This window comes from Hyaena hyaena, unplaced genomic scaffold, assembly GCF_003009895.1.
Source record: "Hyaena hyaena isolate Hyena2069 unplaced genomic scaffold, ASM300989v1 scaffold_139, whole genome shotgun sequence".
In the NCBI taxonomy this organism is placed as follows: domain Eukaryota; kingdom Metazoa; phylum Chordata; class Mammalia; order Carnivora; family Hyaenidae; genus Hyaena; species Hyaena hyaena.
In genome coordinates this window covers 2506273-2524317 of record NW_024080771.1, presented here as the reverse complement: position 1 = coordinate 2524317, position 18045 = coordinate 2506273, and the positions used below count along the sequence as shown (strand labels likewise).

Below are 18045 nucleotides of genomic sequence, written 5' to 3'. Positions count from 1 at the left end.
TAATGATTAAAAGAAAATTGGGGTTGCTTGGGGGTGGGGATGGGTAGTAGAGGAGATTGGATTACAAAGAAGAGGGAGGAACTTTTGGGGATGATGTATTCATATGTTGTGGGGGGTATTAATACATCAATATTCCTCAGCTAGTACACTTTACATATGTGATGTTCATTGTATATTAATTATTCCAAATAAAAATATTTTTTTATACCTCATAAAAATATTTTTTAAAGGTTCTTTTGTTGCTATTTATACTTTCTAATTCCTGGAAAGTCTGAAAAACAAAGTATTACATTTGTACTCCCCACTCCCAATTTTTACTAAAACAATGACAATAATAAAAATTCACACTAGAACAAAACAAACAAGAAAGCAAACAACTCACCCTATTTTAAAATGGAAATTTAAAAATTTAAAAAGCAAGAAAATAGAAATTTATCTTATAAATCATACCATAAATCACAAATGTAGCCTATACCAACATTATCATAAGTGCAACACATTAAGATTTTAGGCATTGTTATTCCATCCTGAACCATATTCTCATGTTTTACAAACCAAATAACAGAAGTCTTGTACTAGTAAAACATTTCAGCTTTTTATGACACATTTTAGGAATATTAAGATGCCATGAAAACAGAGCCCTTCTAGATTGTAGTCTAATTGTGCACAAATATTTATTAAGAGTCTACATGATACCAGCGACTGGGCTTGGTGCCAGGGTTACACAGGTGACATATGTTGACGTGGAGCATGTTGTCATGTGGATCACCGTCTGGTGGGAGCGGAAGATGATAAGCAGATGATCTTAGGAAAGTAATTCCAGAAAATTAGGGCTGCAGTTTGGTGCAGCTGGTACTGAACAAGGGAGAGACGTTCGGAACAAGCGTGTGTATAATAGACTGATTTCCCCTGATCTTGAGGGAAGAGGGGAAGGGAAGGGACTTTCCTAAGGATGGGGAGGTAAGGCTGAGAAGTGTAGAGCTTTCTGGGCAGAGACTGGCATGGGGAGCCAGGTAGTCGGGTGTAGGGAGTTCAAGGGATTTGGGGGCCGATCTAGGAAAAACAGGTCCACGAGAGGTGGGAATACGCAATAAGCTTAATGGGGCGGTGCTCGGACAGTGTAGCGTGAGAAGGGGAAGTCCAGAGGCTCTGGTGTGGGGACCACCACGCAGAAGGGGAGAAGAGGAGTCGGCCAGGGCGACGTGTCTACGTGATGTCAGCTCCAGCATGGTCTGGACTGTATGGGGCAGAGTTTCAGAGAGCAAGGGTGGCAGCAGCTTGGGTCTTGCATCTACAAGGTTTTAGTCCATCAATGGCCCACAGAAGCCAGGTGTGGTTTCACAGGGTGTGAAAGGCAGGCAGGGCCGAGCTAGCTGTCAGCACAGAGCCCGACGCGGGGCCCGAACCCACGAACTGTGGGCTCATGGCCTGAGCTGGAGTTCGACACTCAACCAACTGAGCCACCCAGGCGCCCCTGTTTGGCCTTTTTTAAAACAATTGGATGTACACAAATTTGAGGTTGCTGCCAGGAGGCTTTGGAGCTAGCAGGTCTCAGCCTGCTGTGAGGAAGTGAACAACCTAGGCACCCTCTTTGGCTCATTCGTATAACATGGGGGAAGCATAAGGCCCATCTGAGTTGCTGAAGGAAGGCCAGAGCCCGGGGAACGCAGAGTGAGGCTGGCATTGGGGGGAAGCATCTGTACTGACACCCCACTCAGTGCAGGGCCCCGGCGCTCCCTGTTTAGGATTTTGGTCATTATCTTAAGAGCCACTGCAGCATTTCCTGATGTGGTCAGATCTGTGATTTGAAGCTATGGTTCTGGGGTCGCCTGGGTGGCTCAGTCACATAAGCTTCAGACTGTTGGTTTCGGCTCGGGTCTTGATCTCATGGTTCGTGAGTTCGAGCCCCCCATCAGGCTCTGTGCTGACAGCTGACAGCACAGACCCTGCTTGGAATTCTCTGTCCCCGCCCTCTCCAGCCTTCCCCCTGCTCATGCTCTCTCTGTCTCTCGAAAATACATAAATAAACATTTAAAAAGAAAAGAAAAGAAAATATTGCTCTGGTAGAGGAGTGACTAGCAGAAGGGCTGGGGTGGAGACCTCTCTTGGATACAGCAGTGAGATTCAACTCCCAGGGAGATAGTTCAGTGTTCACAGACACGGTCATGGAACAGACCCACGCTCGGCTCATGAGCTCTGCAGAAGCACGATAGAAAACTATAGGAAACGCTCAGGGAGGGAGGCGCTGCAGGACATGATTAAGTTTTTGGATCAGTTGATTTTTAGGATCTTAAAACCTGTAGCGGATCTATCAGGCGAACAGCCACTTTGCTCATTTTCAGGGTTTGGCTGCTAGAAAGTATTTCTTGAGTACCTTTGTCTCTTTAGTGCTACACCAGGCTGCCACAGACCGCTTCGCAGCCCGGTATCTCTGGATCTCTTTATAATAGCGCAGTGCAGGTCACAGGAAAAGGGACTGGAAGGTCAGTGAAGGGGAGGCTAGGGAACATGGACCAAGGGCACCAGGGAGCACGGAGCCCACACCCTGCCCCCTGGGGGTCTCCTCTCTGCCTGGAGGTGGCTGCTTCTCTGTCCTCCTCCACATTACCCCTGTCACCCACCCCTCCCACCGAACTCCAGAAAGAGGCCTTTCTTTTTTTTATTTTAATGTTTTTTCTTATTTATTTCTAGGAGAGAGAGAGAGAGACAGCGTGAGCAGGGGAGAGTCAGAGAGAGAGGGAGTCACAGACTGAAACAGGCTTCAGGCTCTGAGCTGGCAGTCAGCACAGAGCCCGACGCGGGGCTCGAACCCACGAACCGCGAGATCATGACCTAAGCGAAAGTCGGACGCTTAACTGACTAAGCCACCCAGGCGCCCCTTTCTTTTTTTTTTTCTTTCTTTCTTTTTTTTTTAAACAGAAAGAGGCCTTTCTAAAGCAGCGGTCTTCATACGTGACTCCCCATAAAGTGTTAGTGACTTTGAGGTAACACCACCAGGAGAGATCTGTACTCTGGCCTCCTTTCCTAATAAGGTGGGTAAGATCCGGTTTGGGAAGAGAGGAGAAATCTCTAGCTGGGGCAGGGCCACTGGCATTTGCAGCCCTACTTTGGTCCTTGAGATGCACGTTCCTATTGTAATGTCTTAGAAATGATGACCGCTGTCACAAGCTGGTCAGGGGGGACAGGGTTGTTCAAATATTCCAGTCTGGTGGTTCCTAACGTGCGGTCCCCAGCCAGCAGCACCTGCCTCACCTGGGACCTTATTAGAACTGCAAGTTCCTCGGTGCCCCCCCCGCCCCCCAGACCTGCGAGATGAGACTCGCCGGAGCCGCGCCCAGCGCGCTGCCTGTGACAAGGCTTGCAGGGGGTCCTGCTGGTCACGGACGCTCCACAGCCACTGCTCTCGCCCAAGTACGGCTCTGTGGCTCTTCCCTCAGTCCCGACTCATATCTGGAGCAGTTAAATGACACTTTCCTGAGGGCAGAGGCTTCCCAATGCAAAACAGGGGGTAGGTCAGGAAAATGTGGGGTGAATCAGACAATTTTCTCTACAGAAGAACTTCTCGGAGGCTTTATTATGCTAATACCCATTTTCATTCTATAAGAGGGAGATAGGCTATGGGCTGCTTTCCCCCCTTTTTTGAATAAATGACCCCTTTCCCAGGGTGTCTGGGTGGCTCAGTCGGTTAAGCGGTTAAGTGTCCGACTCTTGATTTTGGCTCAGGTCACGATCTCACGGTTGGTGAGATCGAGTCGCACATCTGGCTCTGTGCTGACAGCATGGAGCCTGCTTGGGTTTCTCTCTGTCTCCCTCTCTCTGCCCCTCCCATGCTCACTCTCTAAAAAAATAAATAAACATTAAAAACAATTAAAGGACCTTTTTTCCAAGGGGATCTCAGTGAATCATTAGTGTTTGGTGGAATCCACCTTGGAAAATGATGGACCATGAAAGGGAAATGAGAGCAGTGACGTGAAAATCCCATTTGGTGGATTGCCCTAAACCCTGTGTCACTGTAATTCCTATGCATTCATGCCAGGTCCACAGAGCATCAACTACAGCCAGCACCGTGCTGGGTTCTGGAGATACAGACTCGAACAACAAACATATCACAGCTAACTATAACTCAGGGTGTTGAGCAGGGGCCACCATAGCAGAATGCACGGATCAGCGTGGAAGCACAGAGAAGGAGTGCCCACCTCCCCAGGGGGCCCTCAGTCCTGCGGCGCGGTCACCTGTCATGGCCCCCGCGGTCCACCAGGCACTATGCACAGAGCGTTTGATGCATGGAGTAGCAATCCCTCACATCTCCATGGCAGAGAGCTTTTAGACACGTTACTGAGCCAGTGTTCATAACAACCCTGAGGGAGAGCCTGCTCGTTTCCTGTGGCCACTGTAACAAACCACCCCAAACTTAGTGGCATGAGACAAAACAACTTTATTGTCTTAGGGTCCTTTGGGAGAGATGTTCAACCCAGGTCTCCCTGGGCTAATGTCAAGGTGGTGGCTGAGCTGTGTTCCTTTCTGGGGGCTCTGGGGGAGAATCCATTTCCTTGCGTTGTCCATCACCCTTTCCTCACGGCCCCTCTTCCATCTTCACAGCCACATGGCCTCTCTCCGTGCTTTCTTCTGTAGTGACCTCCTCCTCTTCCTCTCTGAAGGACCCTTGTGATCACACTCAGCCCACCTAGAAAATCCAGGATAATCTCCCCATTTTAAGGTCGACTGAGAAGCAACCTTCATTCCATCTGAAACCTTAATGCTTCTTGATGAAATAACGTACTATATTCACAGGCCCTGGAGATTAGGATGTGGACATCTTTAAAAGGCCGTTATTCTGCTTACCTTGGAAATAGAATAGCATCACTGTCCTTGAAACCAAGAGGACATTGGAGCTCTGGGAGGTGACAGCATTTGTGAAGGACTCAAGGCTCTAAATCCTGTGGGGTTTTCCTCTTTAAAAATTTTTTTAAGTTTATTTATTTACTTTGAAGGAAAGTTTTAAGTTTTATTTATTTAGAGCAGGGGAGGGGTAGAGAAAAAGGGAGAGAGAGTGAATCCCAAGGAGGCTCCTCGCTGACATCGCAGAACCTGACGCAGGGCTCCATCTCACAAACCGGGAGTCCATGACCTGAGCTGACGCCAAGAGTCGGATGCTTAACCGGTCGAGCCACCCAGGCGCCCTGGGTTTTCCTTCTTGATATTGCTTTGCTCTTCCTGTTACCATTAGAGCTAAAATCGCAGTTATAGGGGTGCCTGGATGGCTCAGTCAGTTGAGCATCTGACTTTGGCTCAGGTCATGATCTCATGGTTCATGATTTCTAGCCCTACACGGGGCTCTGTGCTGGCAGCTCAGAGACTGGCGCCTACTTCGGATTCTACGTCTCCCTCTCTCTCTCTGTCCCTCCCCTGCTTGTGCTCTCTCTTGCTCTTTCAAAAATTAATAAACATTAAAATAATAATAATAAAATAAAATTGCAATTACAGGTTCTGGTAAGTAAGTAGAAATATGAAGGCCCCGTGAGGCCCGTGAATGAAACCCCATCCCTTATTAACGATCAAGTAGCTATTTTTGTTTTTAAAGATCAAGTAGCTGTTTAATTTTTTCCATTTCCTTTGATGCATATCTTGGCTATATTTTTTATTATAAAAACAAATCCAAAAACCCCTATGATTGTATAGTACATACTAACTCTTTCTGAAAGGAGATCAGTGCGTATCATAAACTGTATGTGTCCAGCCTGGTGTTACTTGTAATGTTCTCCTTCTGTTTCCTTTCACACTGTACCTACAGACCGGTGGTTCTAAGCCTGCTTTGGGGACACCCCATTGTGTCAGGGGACTTTATGAAATTCTCTAAGCAAATTCAATTTACTTTCATGTTCAAAGTTCATGTGCCGGGCCACACTTTTAGAAGTGGAGTTGTTATAAAAACGAACAATGGTAGGCTGATAGGATGCCAGAAAAGTTGGCAAATAGCCTCTTAACAAAGAATCTACTACATCTGAATATTGTTGCCAGGAAGGGGAAAGGAGGGGGAACTAGCTTTATTGAGAGCCTGTGTCTCCAGGCACCCGGCTACGTTCTTCCACACGTAAGCTGCACTGGGACTGCAGGCAAACATAATTTCTAAATTACTTACCACTATTAAGTACTGGAAATGAAATTTAGGGAGATATTAAAAAGTGGTGCTGGTTCAGAGACCTCCAGGCAGTCTGGCTCTTGGTCTATTTTCTGAGGACTCATGGAGGAAGTGTGCCCTGTCAACAGAACGTGCCACCAAACCAAGCCCAGGGCTTGAAGGGGACAGGACACAGAAGAGACAAGCCCCAGAGTTACTGGCTTGCTTTTATTAAACAAGTTTTTTTAATGTTTATTTATTTTTGAGAGAGAGAAAGACAGAGCGTGAGTTGGAGAGGGGCAGAGAGAGAGGGAGACACAGAATCTGAAGCAGGCTCCACGCTCTGAGCTGTCAGCACCCAGCCTGATGGGGGCTCGAACCCACAAACCATGAGGGCATGAGCTGAGCCGAAGTCGGACACTTAACTGACAGAGCCACCCAGGCGCCCCACTGGCTTGCTTTTATGATGGGTCATACCCTCAGAGGCTTGATACTGTACGTGGACGGTAGATCTTAAGAACCAGAAGCTATCTTCTGTGTTGGGGTCCTTGCTTCATCATTTTTCTAAGGACCTTTTTCTAAAGATTTTTTATATCAGATATTATAGTCCTATTCTTGCCTTCCTAACCTCATTTCCCCTCCCCCCAAGCTATATATTAGGTGCATTGCCTTTGAACTTTTGTAATACTATATGCAATACAAATTAGGAGATCAAATAAATGTTTTGAGCTAAAGAAACACATCCTGAAAATTTCATAGTTTGGTACAATGCCATGTGGACTTAGCAGTAATTGCATTCTCCACTCACTGAAAAAACTGGGAAACGCAGCAGAAGAACAGAATGGAAAAATCCGTGGGAAAGCTAACACCCTTTAGGTGCTCGTGTTTCAGGTAATGAGGTCTAAGACAAGCAGTAAGATCCTAACATACATGCGCTCGCTTGTTCTTCTTGACCCTGTCCGTGGATTTTGGAAGTTCCAAAGCCAGGGTCACATTTAGAAATTGTGGCGTGTCTCTGGAAAACAATTAAACATGTTAGTGCAGCAAGGAAGAGCCTCACAGCTGAGACTGTGAGGGCTCAACGCGGGATGTGACTGATTGTCATACTGAAGAGATTAAGCATCAAACCGCCGGGGACAAGAACCATACCTGCGACTCTTAGAAGCAAGTGGCTAGGAGCAAGCCAGGTATTAGGCCACTCTTGCGTTCAATATAAAAAAGCCTCATTGGCAAACCATGAGAGACTCTTGAATGCTGACAAAAACTGAGGACTGATGGATGTGGGGGGGAGGGGGGGAGGGGCATGGAGGAGGGCACTTTGGGGATGAGCACTGAGTGTTATGTAGAAACTAATTTGACAATAAACTATTTGTAAAAAAAAAAAAAAAAAAAAAAAAAAGGAAACCATGGGGCACCTAGGTGGCTCAGTCAGTTAAGCATCCAACTTTGGCTCAGGTCATGATCTCATGGTTAGTGAGTTCGAGCCCCACATCAGGCTCCGTGCTGACAGCTCAGAGCCTGGAGCCTGCTTCGGATTCTGTGTCTCCCCCTCTCTCTGCCCCTCCCCTACTCATGCTCTGTCCCTCTCTCAAAAATACACATTTAAAAAAATAAAACAAAAAATAAAAAGGAAACCACGATAATCAAAAAAAAAAAAAAAAAGCCTCATTAAGAAACTCTGCAAAAGAATGAGGGCTGCCATCTTGTGGCCATGAGGAGCCAGGCAAAATGAGCCCATAGGCTTGAGGCATCTGTTTTGCAACTGGTACCTCATGCCATTCTGCTCACGTCAGTGATGAGTCCCGGCATCGCACGAGCCAACATCAGCTGGTATCTACCCTTCCTGGGACAGTCCAGTTTCTGAAGTGAACGGCAGAGAGGATTGTTGAGCCACCTCAGCCACAAGGCTCATTGTAGAAACTGAAGACCACGGGAAAGTAGGATCTGTGTGTCTTGGCGATTCCGTGGCATCATTCACCCATCAAGCCACCGTTCATTGCCTACATGCCTGCTACGTGTGTAAATGTGTGAGGGCCACAGTGATGAGCGGGGCAAAGCCTTGTCTTTCCTGAGTTGACAGTGGAGTGGCATCGTGAGGTTATCTCCAGGTGCCATACTGTCTGTAGCGACAGATGCCTCCCCACGCTTAGGAGCAAATAGGAAGGAGACGCTCAAACAAAATCAGTGAAAGAAGAGAGCAGAATTCGGAGGGAAGGGTTCCTGGCTCCCTTTCTTGTCTCCTGTCTAGAGCACAGAGTTGGGTTGGGGCTGGGGACAGGAAGGAGGAAAGGACCGATCTGACTTTCCTTCTCTGAGGCTGAGGGGTGGATGGGGAGGATGATGTGCTGGCCGGCACCAGGCAGCCACTCTAAGGCCATGGGGCAGGCAGAAAGGCTTCCAGGCTGCTGTTGCAGAGTCCTGAGGGGCACTTGCACTTCCTTCCTCTGCTACTGCTGCTTTCTCCTTTTCACATTTCCTCTCTCTCTGCTTGTCTTTTTTTCTCCTTACTCTTTTGTCTCTTTCTCTTTTCCCTTCCTTGTATTCTCTTACTTTACTCTTCCCATCTTTCCCCTTTTTTTTCTATTTTTCTTCCTTTTATTTTAAAAAAGACCTTTTCTCCCTTTTCCCCCTTGGTTTCCTCTGCATCTTTTACTGCTTCCTCTTGTTTTTCTTCCCCCAGCCCCTTTTCACACACTTATTCACACGCTTATTACCACGGACAAGCCTGCTTGTAGCTGCCTATCTGTGTGCACACAAATCTTGTTCGAACTGGGTTCTGGGGACACTGTACCTTGGCCCGTCTCAGTCCTTGGTGGTGTGCCATGGACCTTTGCACTTAGGGACCAGGGGCTCTAGACAGGACTGTCACCAAGTTTGGGAAAGGACATTCCGAGTGCTTTAGGCTGCAAGTGTCCAATGCCATTCTCTCTTTTCTAGTCCCTGCCTTCATAACTACTTCTGCATTCAACAAGGAGAGAACACGACAAGCCGCATTTCCACAGTGGTCTACACACACAGAGGATGCCGGGTAATTTGCTGTTTTTGTTTGTATTGTCTGGTTTGAGTTTTTCAGCTTCTACTTCTCCAGTGTATGCTTAAGTCAGCCCATAAAGGTCAGCTTGGTGTGACGGGTTTTCTTGTTACTTGTTCACTGACTTTGGATAAAACGTGACTCTTTACCACAAGGCCAGGCCCTGTTTTTGTGGGGCTGCAAGGATTTGTCTCTGAGGTCCGCTCAATGAGAAACATGCTTTATAAAATGATGTCCCTTTACCCATCATTCCAAGGGTGTTCCTCTTATAGTCATTACGGGAACATGGATCTAGCACCTTTGTGTCTGATAAATTTGAAAGTGGCCCACATCTCAGCTCTGAGGATTTTCACCAAGACGGAAGGCACAGGCTGGGAGGGGGCTCTGTGCTTACTTGAAGTCGGCTCTTCAGCTGTCAGCATAAGGCCACCAGACAGCTGTTATGTTCAGATCCCCACACGGCCACTCACTAGCCTTAAGACCCTGGAGATGTCCCACCTCAGTTTTTCTTCTTGAAAAATGAAAACATTAATGCCTACCACATGGCATTGTTAGGAGAATTTAATGAGAAAATAATGAAGAGACGTCTGGGTTAAGCTGGCTGATGAAAGTTGATTGAAGCTGTGTCACAGAATTTCCTGAGGACCTAAAGGTACCTTATAAATGGCCTAGCACTCTTAAAGCTCTTTGAAGCAGACTCTCCAATCTCTTTCCATCTAACCTAGGACAGCTCATAATTCCACGGAAAAGAAACCAGTCCATTGTAGCTTACTTAATTAGAACTGAAAATGCAACGTGCAGGAGTTTTACTATGTTTTGCTTCCCCGAAGAATTGTAAAATCATGTTGCTTTTTAGTACAAGGCTCTACAATATTCACCCATGTCTGCCTGTTCCTCCTGGGCATTCCGAGTCTAGTCACGTAGAGATTTCCATAGTTCACCGTAAGGCGACACTAGCCTCTGTCACAGAAAAACATCTCAGCTTCCCATTCCCTTTTATCTGTGGTGCCCAATATAACCGATGCTTGGGTTCAAGTCCAAACTCCCTGTCATTATCACCGATCATACCAGGCGGGGCGTGTAGGGAAGGCCTGTGGGTCCGAGAAAGCCTGGCTGCTGGCCTGAGCATCGAGGGCTCGCTCTCCAGGGCTTACATGTTTTCAGGCTCAAGCCAGTTCTTTCTCAGTCTCTATCATTCCTAAAGTATCAGCAAAGTTATTAAGGGTCGGTTTCCTACAGAAATGTGCTTTTTACACACAATTTGGTGGTCAGACTAGATGGGATACAGGATATACAAAATTCTGTAAATTCATGTTGACCAGGTCATTTGATCATGGATTGGAAAAGACATACACTTCACTGTTAGTTGCCAGTCGGACATCATCCATCATCCTGGCTCAGCAAATGAGGAACTTGACAAGGCATTGTGTGACTGTGCTTCACTTGGGAGAGTGCCCTGCGCTGCCTTCTCCAGTCTGTCAAATGCCCTCGGTGCCTTCAGGCTCCTGGAGACTTTCCGCAGCATTAGGCTACCGCTAATTACAGCACGTGCAACCCTTGTGGGGTTTTTTGGTTTGTTTGTTTTTTTGCTCTAGATACTGTATGGAGTTCAAGACAGAGTCCCTGACTCATCACTGTGCTATGGAAAACCGACCCCTGACTCGATGGATGCAGTATCTCCGGGAGGGGTACACGGTGTGCGTGGACTGTCAGCCCCCAGCTATGAACTCGGTGAGCCTCCGCTGTTCCGGAGATGGCCTGGACTCTGATGGGTAAGGGAGAAACATCAGTTGAAGGAGCTTTCTTGTTTTTATTTGGAGATATTTGTCCTCTGTGTCCTGAACAGCAGACCATTATATAGCGAATCAGGGCATGATTTGGGAGTCAACACCCCAAGTAAGGAGAATCTTCTGTCTAGCAATTCCTGAATCCAGGGCCCAGTTCACATTATGGGACTCAGAGGCTCTATAGCAGAGATGAATGGATACATTTGGATATTGGCTCAGACCATGTTCCCCAACGACTACTGAAAACATGGTCACTCGAAAGCAGTGTTTTGAAAACCACTTGAATCAGAACCTCTTGGGATGGTGATTTAGGGTACACAGATTCCTGAGCCCCGCTTGAGCCTAACTGAATCAGAGTCCTTGAGGGTGGATTTTTAACAATCTTCTAGGTCAAGAGTTGGCAGAGAGTAGATGCTCTCAGTTTTGTGGGCCATATGGTCAGTCTCACTACTCAATTCTACCACCATGGCTTGGAAGCAGTCACAGACACTATGTGAACAGATGAACTTGGCTTTGTTCTAATACTGTATCTGTGGACACAAAGGTTCAAATTCCATATAATTTTCATGTGTCATGATATATTATTTTGATTTTCTTTTGACTCTTTAAAAACCAAAAACTGAGGGGTACCTGGGTGGCTCAGTCGGTTGAGCCTCTGACTTCAGATCAGGTCACGATCACATGGTTCGTGGGTTTGAGCCCCATGTCAGGCTCTGTGCTGACAGCCAGCTCAGAGCCTGGAGCCTGTTTCAGATTCTGTGTCTCCCTCTCTCTCTGACCCTCCCCTGCTCACACACACACTCTTTCTCTCTCTCTCTCTCAGAAATAAATAAAACATTTAAACGTTTTTTAAAAAACCCCAAAACTGTTCTTAACTCACAAGCCATACAAAAACAAGGGGTAGGCTGGCCATGGCCCATCGGTTGTGGGTTGCTGACCCCTGCCCAGAGGATTCACTCCCACAGCAACGTTTCAGGACCAATGCTCCGTGGGGTAGTCCTAAAACCATAGCTGAGGCGATGGTGGGCTCAGCTCCACAGGATCAGAAACTGATAGAAACCTATGGGTTGTCCAAAAGAATTGACCCTGAGAACATTTAGTTACCCTGAATATACAGTCCTGTACTCATTTATCAGTTACATCCAAGGGCACTATTCCTAACTAAGAGAAGTGTAGACTTCATGCTGGTCAGCTCTTGGACAAGGGCCAATTTCGGTCACACACAGATTACGGTTTTCAGTATATCAGGTGGAACTGGTAAAAGTACAGATTAGAAAGTAAATATGAACCTTTCCAGCTAGTCATTACTCCCATAGTGTATTTTATTATTTAATAACTTGAATGTATGTTATTAGTCACTCAAGCTTAATAACCTTTGTAAGGAGTATACCACATGAGCAGTAAAGTAGGTTAGAAACCAAATATTGAGACTTAATATTTTTCTGAGTATCTCATCTATATTTTGTCTTTAAATGAATTTACATTTTAATCTGTATCCATAAAGTACCTCGAACCCCGGATGAATTTCCCGTGATCTTAAAAATAACAATTTCAATAATCTGGCTTCCTTCTTCCTGCTTGTCCTGTTTTTTTTTTCATTATGGAATCAAAGAGTTGGAGATGATTACAGGAGATCATTTGGGCAGAGCCCTCTAATTTACATATACATGAAATAGGGAGCCATTTCCTCTATGTAACACTTCATGTATTCAGATCAAGTGAGAGAAATGAATACAGCATCCTCAAACTGCTCTCTCAGTGAGGGTGTCTTTGTAACTCGCTTTGACAGAACCCAAAGAAGGGAAACTCAGTTTGTGATCATTTTTTTAAACATTTCAATTTGTCATGCACTCCAAAACTCCAAATATGATCATTTTTAAAGCAACAACAGAACGCCTCAATTTATAATTCTGTAAATTGGAATTTTCCTTGGTTTGCTTTTAGCGTAACTACCATTTTCAAAATATCGTTTCAGAAATCAAACTCTCCACTGGCAAGCCATTGGCAATCCTCGATGTCAAGGAACTTGGAAAAAAGTTCGGCGAGTAGATCAGTGTTCTTGTCCAGCTGTTCACAGCTTTATTTTTATATAGATTGCAATTGCGATGTAAATATTTCAGAATGTGTTTGTAAACATGCTAAGTATTACTACTAAGTCATGTTCAGTGCTTCATAAACCTTCAAAAGCCGTTTGGCCCAAGTCTCTGAACACGTGTCATTGTCACACTCTGGAGAAGCGAAGAAAATTTACGGGCCAGTTCTCAAGATATGTAGTGCCTTTATTTTCATTTTTACTACACCGAGGACCTACCCTAAAGTCTCCTGTGGTTCTGTGTCCTTGGCCTTCTGTAGAGTCTTCTCATTCAAGAGGTGGCCCACACAGCACAAAATACAAGTCTCTTTGCACTAAAATTACTACAACATGGTCCATTTATTGGTGGGGTAGATTGTCATTTACGGGTATCCATGCTTTGAATCTTGCATTCTTTCTTTCTATTCTGTAATCTCTTAAAATCCTCTCACTTTAAAAAATATATACAGATATATATGCACGCTGTCACACATACATTTCCCATTTTCCACATATTCCATAAATTGTGAAAGAATAATTTCAAGAAAATAGTCACAAGTAATTTTCAACAGGGCAAAGCGTTTAAGATTTAGTAAGTGTTTTGTAATGAAAAACCAACAGCTAAGTTAAAACTACTTTTTTGAAGAAGAAATTATCTTTTGTTAATGGACAAGACCAATCAAATGTTCGTTCTAAGTCCAACTAAGTCAGTCCAAGTTCCTTAAGTGCTGTAACTTTCATGAAGAGAATTTTGGTACCAATGGATGAAACAGTGCTTTAAGTGCAAAAATTTTACTATCATTATCATCTAAGATTATTTCCAAGGCTTAAAACTTGATGCAGACTAAAGTAATCTTTCAGATTTCAGTTTAAACCCACTGCAAGTTTAATCAAGGTAGACTTACTGCTTTATTTTCTACAGCATACATGTTCTTATGTTTGGGGTGGAAGGCAGAGGAATAAATGATGGAAGACGTTTGTTTTATTACAAATGTGATGATCTCACACACACGAAGTATTCGTCTTCTTATTTTATGATTGGAAAACCAGCGAATCAGAGCCAAGGGGGCTTGTTTCAGGACGTTGGAGGACACGTCATTCTGCAGGTGAGCCACGACCTGACCTCTGCTTCCCATCCTGACTCGGCTTGGATGACAAGTCAGACTCTGCCAAGGACAGCCGTGAAAGCTCAGCCCTTTTCACAATTTGGAAACAAATTCTAAATCTAGGGTATCTTCTCTGGAGAACTGCATCTTAAAATTTAAACTTCTTTGGTTTCATTTGTATAAAATAGTCTTCACTAACAAATGATTTACTAAAATACATATTCCTTGGTACTTACCAGGTAATGGCAGAATGACAATAGCAAACTTACCAAGGATGGAAAAGTTCCCGATATTTGATGCTGAGAGTAGCAGTATTTCTGACTGTATATTCATTTAACTGTCAGAGTTGTTTTTATGGTAAATTATATTTTTCAGAAATTAATAATACAAACTTTGAGTCTCATCAAGGCTAGAAACTTAAACTGTAAGTTCACTATTAACATTTTAAGACCATTTCTAACATTTGCAAAGCAAGACTTTTAAAGATATACCTGGGCGATTTTATTGTTACTTAAAATTTTTATACCGGTTAATAAACTTACTGTTCACATTTTTAAGAGGTCTTTACTTATTTGGCTAGAGAATACCCAACTTTTCTGGGCTGGTTGGAGAATGAACAAAATTTCACCAAACACAAAATTTTAAAAAATCCTTCAGAACTGACAGGCATTCAGACGAAGACTATTAGTGAGAAAGCTATGCTGTATTTGTGGTTCCGGGGTGCGTCCTATCTTTGAACATATTGGAGTTGGATAATATCATTTTCCACCTTACGTATTTAGTTTTTAGTGCTGGCCACCTGCTATTTTCACAGTGAAGTATACTTTTGTTATTTCTGCTCTTGAGAAGAAGTTCATAGGCTAGAAGACTTAAGTATTAAATAATGGTTTTGAAAGCTTGTTATTAATTCTAACAGAGGCCAAGGAAACAATTCACGACTGAAACTTACAGTCCAAGGGACTAAGAGAGAACCAACAATTTTATTTTCAAAGTTAAAGATCAGAGTATTTGAGACCTCTTCAGTATTCTTTCTCAGTGAGTGTCATCCAGCTAGGCTCCTTCCACAGGCACAATGATGCGTAGAACCTAGAATTACTTAACAGACTGATTTTCAAAAGTGTATGTGGAAAGTAATTTGAACAAAAATAAATATACCAAAAAGATTTTACATACATACATACATATATATATGTATATATATATATACACACACACACACTCCCACTCAGGAAGGACTAAGGAAAAAATTAGAGATGGTGTCCACTCAGAAGGGGGGTGTGAAAAAGAAGAGATGCAGGAAAAAAAGAAAAAGGATCGAGGTAAACTATAACCACCTTACTCTCTTTTTAGGATCTTTATTGGGATGTTTTTATTTGCGAATGCTATAAATAACTAAGCAAGAGTACCAACAGCAATAATGTAGCATCATATCTAGGTATGCATAAAAATGATTCTACCCTCTAAGAATATTCTAGTGAGGGTTCATATAAATAACTCAAGTTGTTTAGAAGACAGAGACTTGGACATCTCATCAGTATTCATGGATGCTTGAGGTCTAATGGAATAAGGCCTCCAAACACTAAGGGAAAATATTTTTAAAGCTAGCTTTCTCTGTCAGCCAAGCTACCTACCAATAAAGTGTGAAGGTGAGATACATCCCTTCAGAGGTACAAGGGTTTAGAAGGCTTATTAGGGTCCTAAATAGGGTTTTTTTTTTTTCTTTTCATTTAAACATGGCAGGTAGAACATATATTTGCCTCCCAAATCCCAATAAACTTACAGCTAAAGGATTTTTCTTAAAGATAAAAAATATAATGATAAGAGGATCAAGAGAGAAAAAGCAGAAAAGCGATGGCCACCAGATTCTGGGACCAGAAAAGCAGATGGTTGTCTAATGAGAGAAGAGAAAGCCAAATGCCTACCAGAGTGAATCTGGGTCAATAATCTAATAGCTCCAACCAGAATAACAAACAGCAGTATGAGTGTATTTTCATTAACTATAAAAATCAATCCTTGAAAAAAAGTTGAGAGTGGTCACCTTTAGGGAGAACTGAGTGGCAGTGAAAGGGCAGGATGTTTTCCATTTTAGGCCCCATGTTAAAGTTTTCCTTTTAAAACTACGAACATGGATTACTTTTGTAAAAATGGAAATAAAAGTTCCAAGGAAAACTTGAAAATAGAAGTATGGTTGAAATGTGAAGAAAACTAAAATATGGAATGATTTTGAATTACTAGGGAAGAGGGGATGGAGAGAATGAGACAGAGAGAATACAATTTATCTTGACACCTCTTTGGATTGCATAAATTCATGCTATAAGATTGTTTTTTGAGTTAGTTACACTTATAGGATCTAACGTGAATAATATACTCTATAATCATAATACAGGTTTATTGGTTTCTGATCTTTTAGACTCAACCCATATCTAAAGCACAAAATATTCCATTATAATTAGGCTGAATGCTAAAAACAAACCAATCCAATCCAAACAAACAGAGCCCTTGACAATGTACTTACTAGTAATAGGAGGGTGTGGGAAGCTGGGGAGAACAGAAACGCAGAGTTGAGGGGTCTTGATTTCCTCATCCTAATCAGGGAGTCAAGGAATCCTGTCTGAAGCTGATGGCGTAAGAGAAGTTTTAGTAACTCAAAGAAATACACTGAACGCAACTCAGGAGGAGCACGGGTGGAGGTGGGAGGGGAGTTAAATGTCTCCTGTGTCACATCAGGCAGTTACTGTAATAGTAACAGCCCCGGGGAAGTACTCAGGGAAGCATAAGCAAAATGACTCATCACAGGATTCACTTGCATAACAACTCAGCAGAGCTGTTACTGTAATTTTTAACCACTTAGTAGTGGTAGAAAGCCTTAGCATTAGAGAAACTTAAAAAAGCATCTCTGAAATAATGAAAAAGTACTTGAGAGTGAAAATACACTTCAATTACAGGTGCATTTTGAGGAATTCTAGTGTATAATACTTGCCGCCGCCGCCAAGTTCCACTGGTATTGAGAACACTGAGCTAGGGCTTTTGTATGAGGAACATCAACATTCATGGGCTAAAGAGGGAAGAGAGTTCTGCTTTTCTTTTTTTCTGATAAAGAAAAGTGTTAATTGTGGGACATCAGCGATACATGTTCTGTCACTTACCGATGCAATTCTGCCAAGGCAAGTTAAAATAACTGAAGCTCAATTCCTCATCAGGGTTTGGTAAGAGTTATAATCCATGCAAAGCAAAGCACTCACAAATTTATAAAGACAAAGACAGATGGGAGTTCTTCAAGGACTCAAGCGGAAAGGGAATACATTCTTTAAATAATTCTCTTGTAAAAAACAAAAACACTGAGAAAGTATTCTTTTCCTTTGAGAGTTGTAGATTTTATAAAGCATCACATTTCTTAGGTCAAATGGTCATCTATTTTTGATCTTTGAACACAGGATAGATTTCAATGAAGCCTTACTTTAATGATGACGTATTTTGACGTATGAAGGTGTACGTGGTGAGGAAGGGTAAAGTAAAACACAAACACAGAGTTTTTGGCTCTCAGCTGCAGTTCCCTCTTCCTTTGCCCTTGCTTTGTGATACTGTGATGCTAACAGAGGGTGCTGGAATGACTCATAATGACAGGAGGACCTCGCCCTTCCAGCGAAGGTCCTATTATCCAGCATGGGAGCTGGGGGGGCGGGGGGGAGGAGGGTTCCAGCTGCAGCCTCCCCACACCGCCCAGCAATGGTGGGCTGCTTTGCCAGCGCAGCACCAGCTGCACCCAGTTTCTTCACCTCCAGCACGCTGTGCTCCGCCATTGGGCAGAGGAAAGGGCTGCCATTTTACAGCCAAAAGTTCCATTATCATCTTTCTTCCTTAGCCAGGGAGGCAGAGTGCAAGCCCAAGGCCAGATTGAGGAGGCGTATAATTAAACAGGGATGCCAAAAGAC

The 18045-nt window shown here is 43.8% G+C and overlaps 1 protein-coding gene and 1 long non-coding RNA gene across 3 annotated transcripts in view; one reads left to right on the top strand and one right to left on the bottom strand.

The window, feature by feature from the left end:
- SBSPON (somatomedin B and thrombospondin type 1 domain containing) overlaps nucleotides 1–14670 on the top strand; it is a 30213-nt gene extending 15543 nt beyond the window's left edge. The window contains exons 3-5 of the mRNA XM_039238400.1: nucleotides 9056–9146; nucleotides 10745–10921; nucleotides 12912–14670. Coding sequence (XP_039094331.1) covers nucleotides 9056–9146; nucleotides 10745–10921; nucleotides 12912–13029 — 386 coding nt within the window. The 3' untranslated portion in view covers nucleotides 13030–14670. The remainder of the gene's footprint in view (nucleotides 1–9055; nucleotides 9147–10744; nucleotides 10922–12911) is intronic.
- On the bottom strand, nucleotides 4416–17668 carry LOC120235870. Of its 2 annotated transcripts, none has more exons than XR_005529517.1 (3): nucleotides 17571–17668; nucleotides 16629–16730; nucleotides 4416–4684 (listed from the first exon to the last, which is right to left on the bottom strand). It is a non-coding gene; the product is annotated as an uncharacterized LOC120235870 (long non-coding RNA). The 2 variants fall into 2 exon arrangements; XR_005529518.1 differs by lacking the exon at nucleotides 17571–17668 and adding an exon at nucleotides 17260–17492.
- Between the last annotated feature and the right edge of the window lie 377 nt (nucleotides 17669–18045).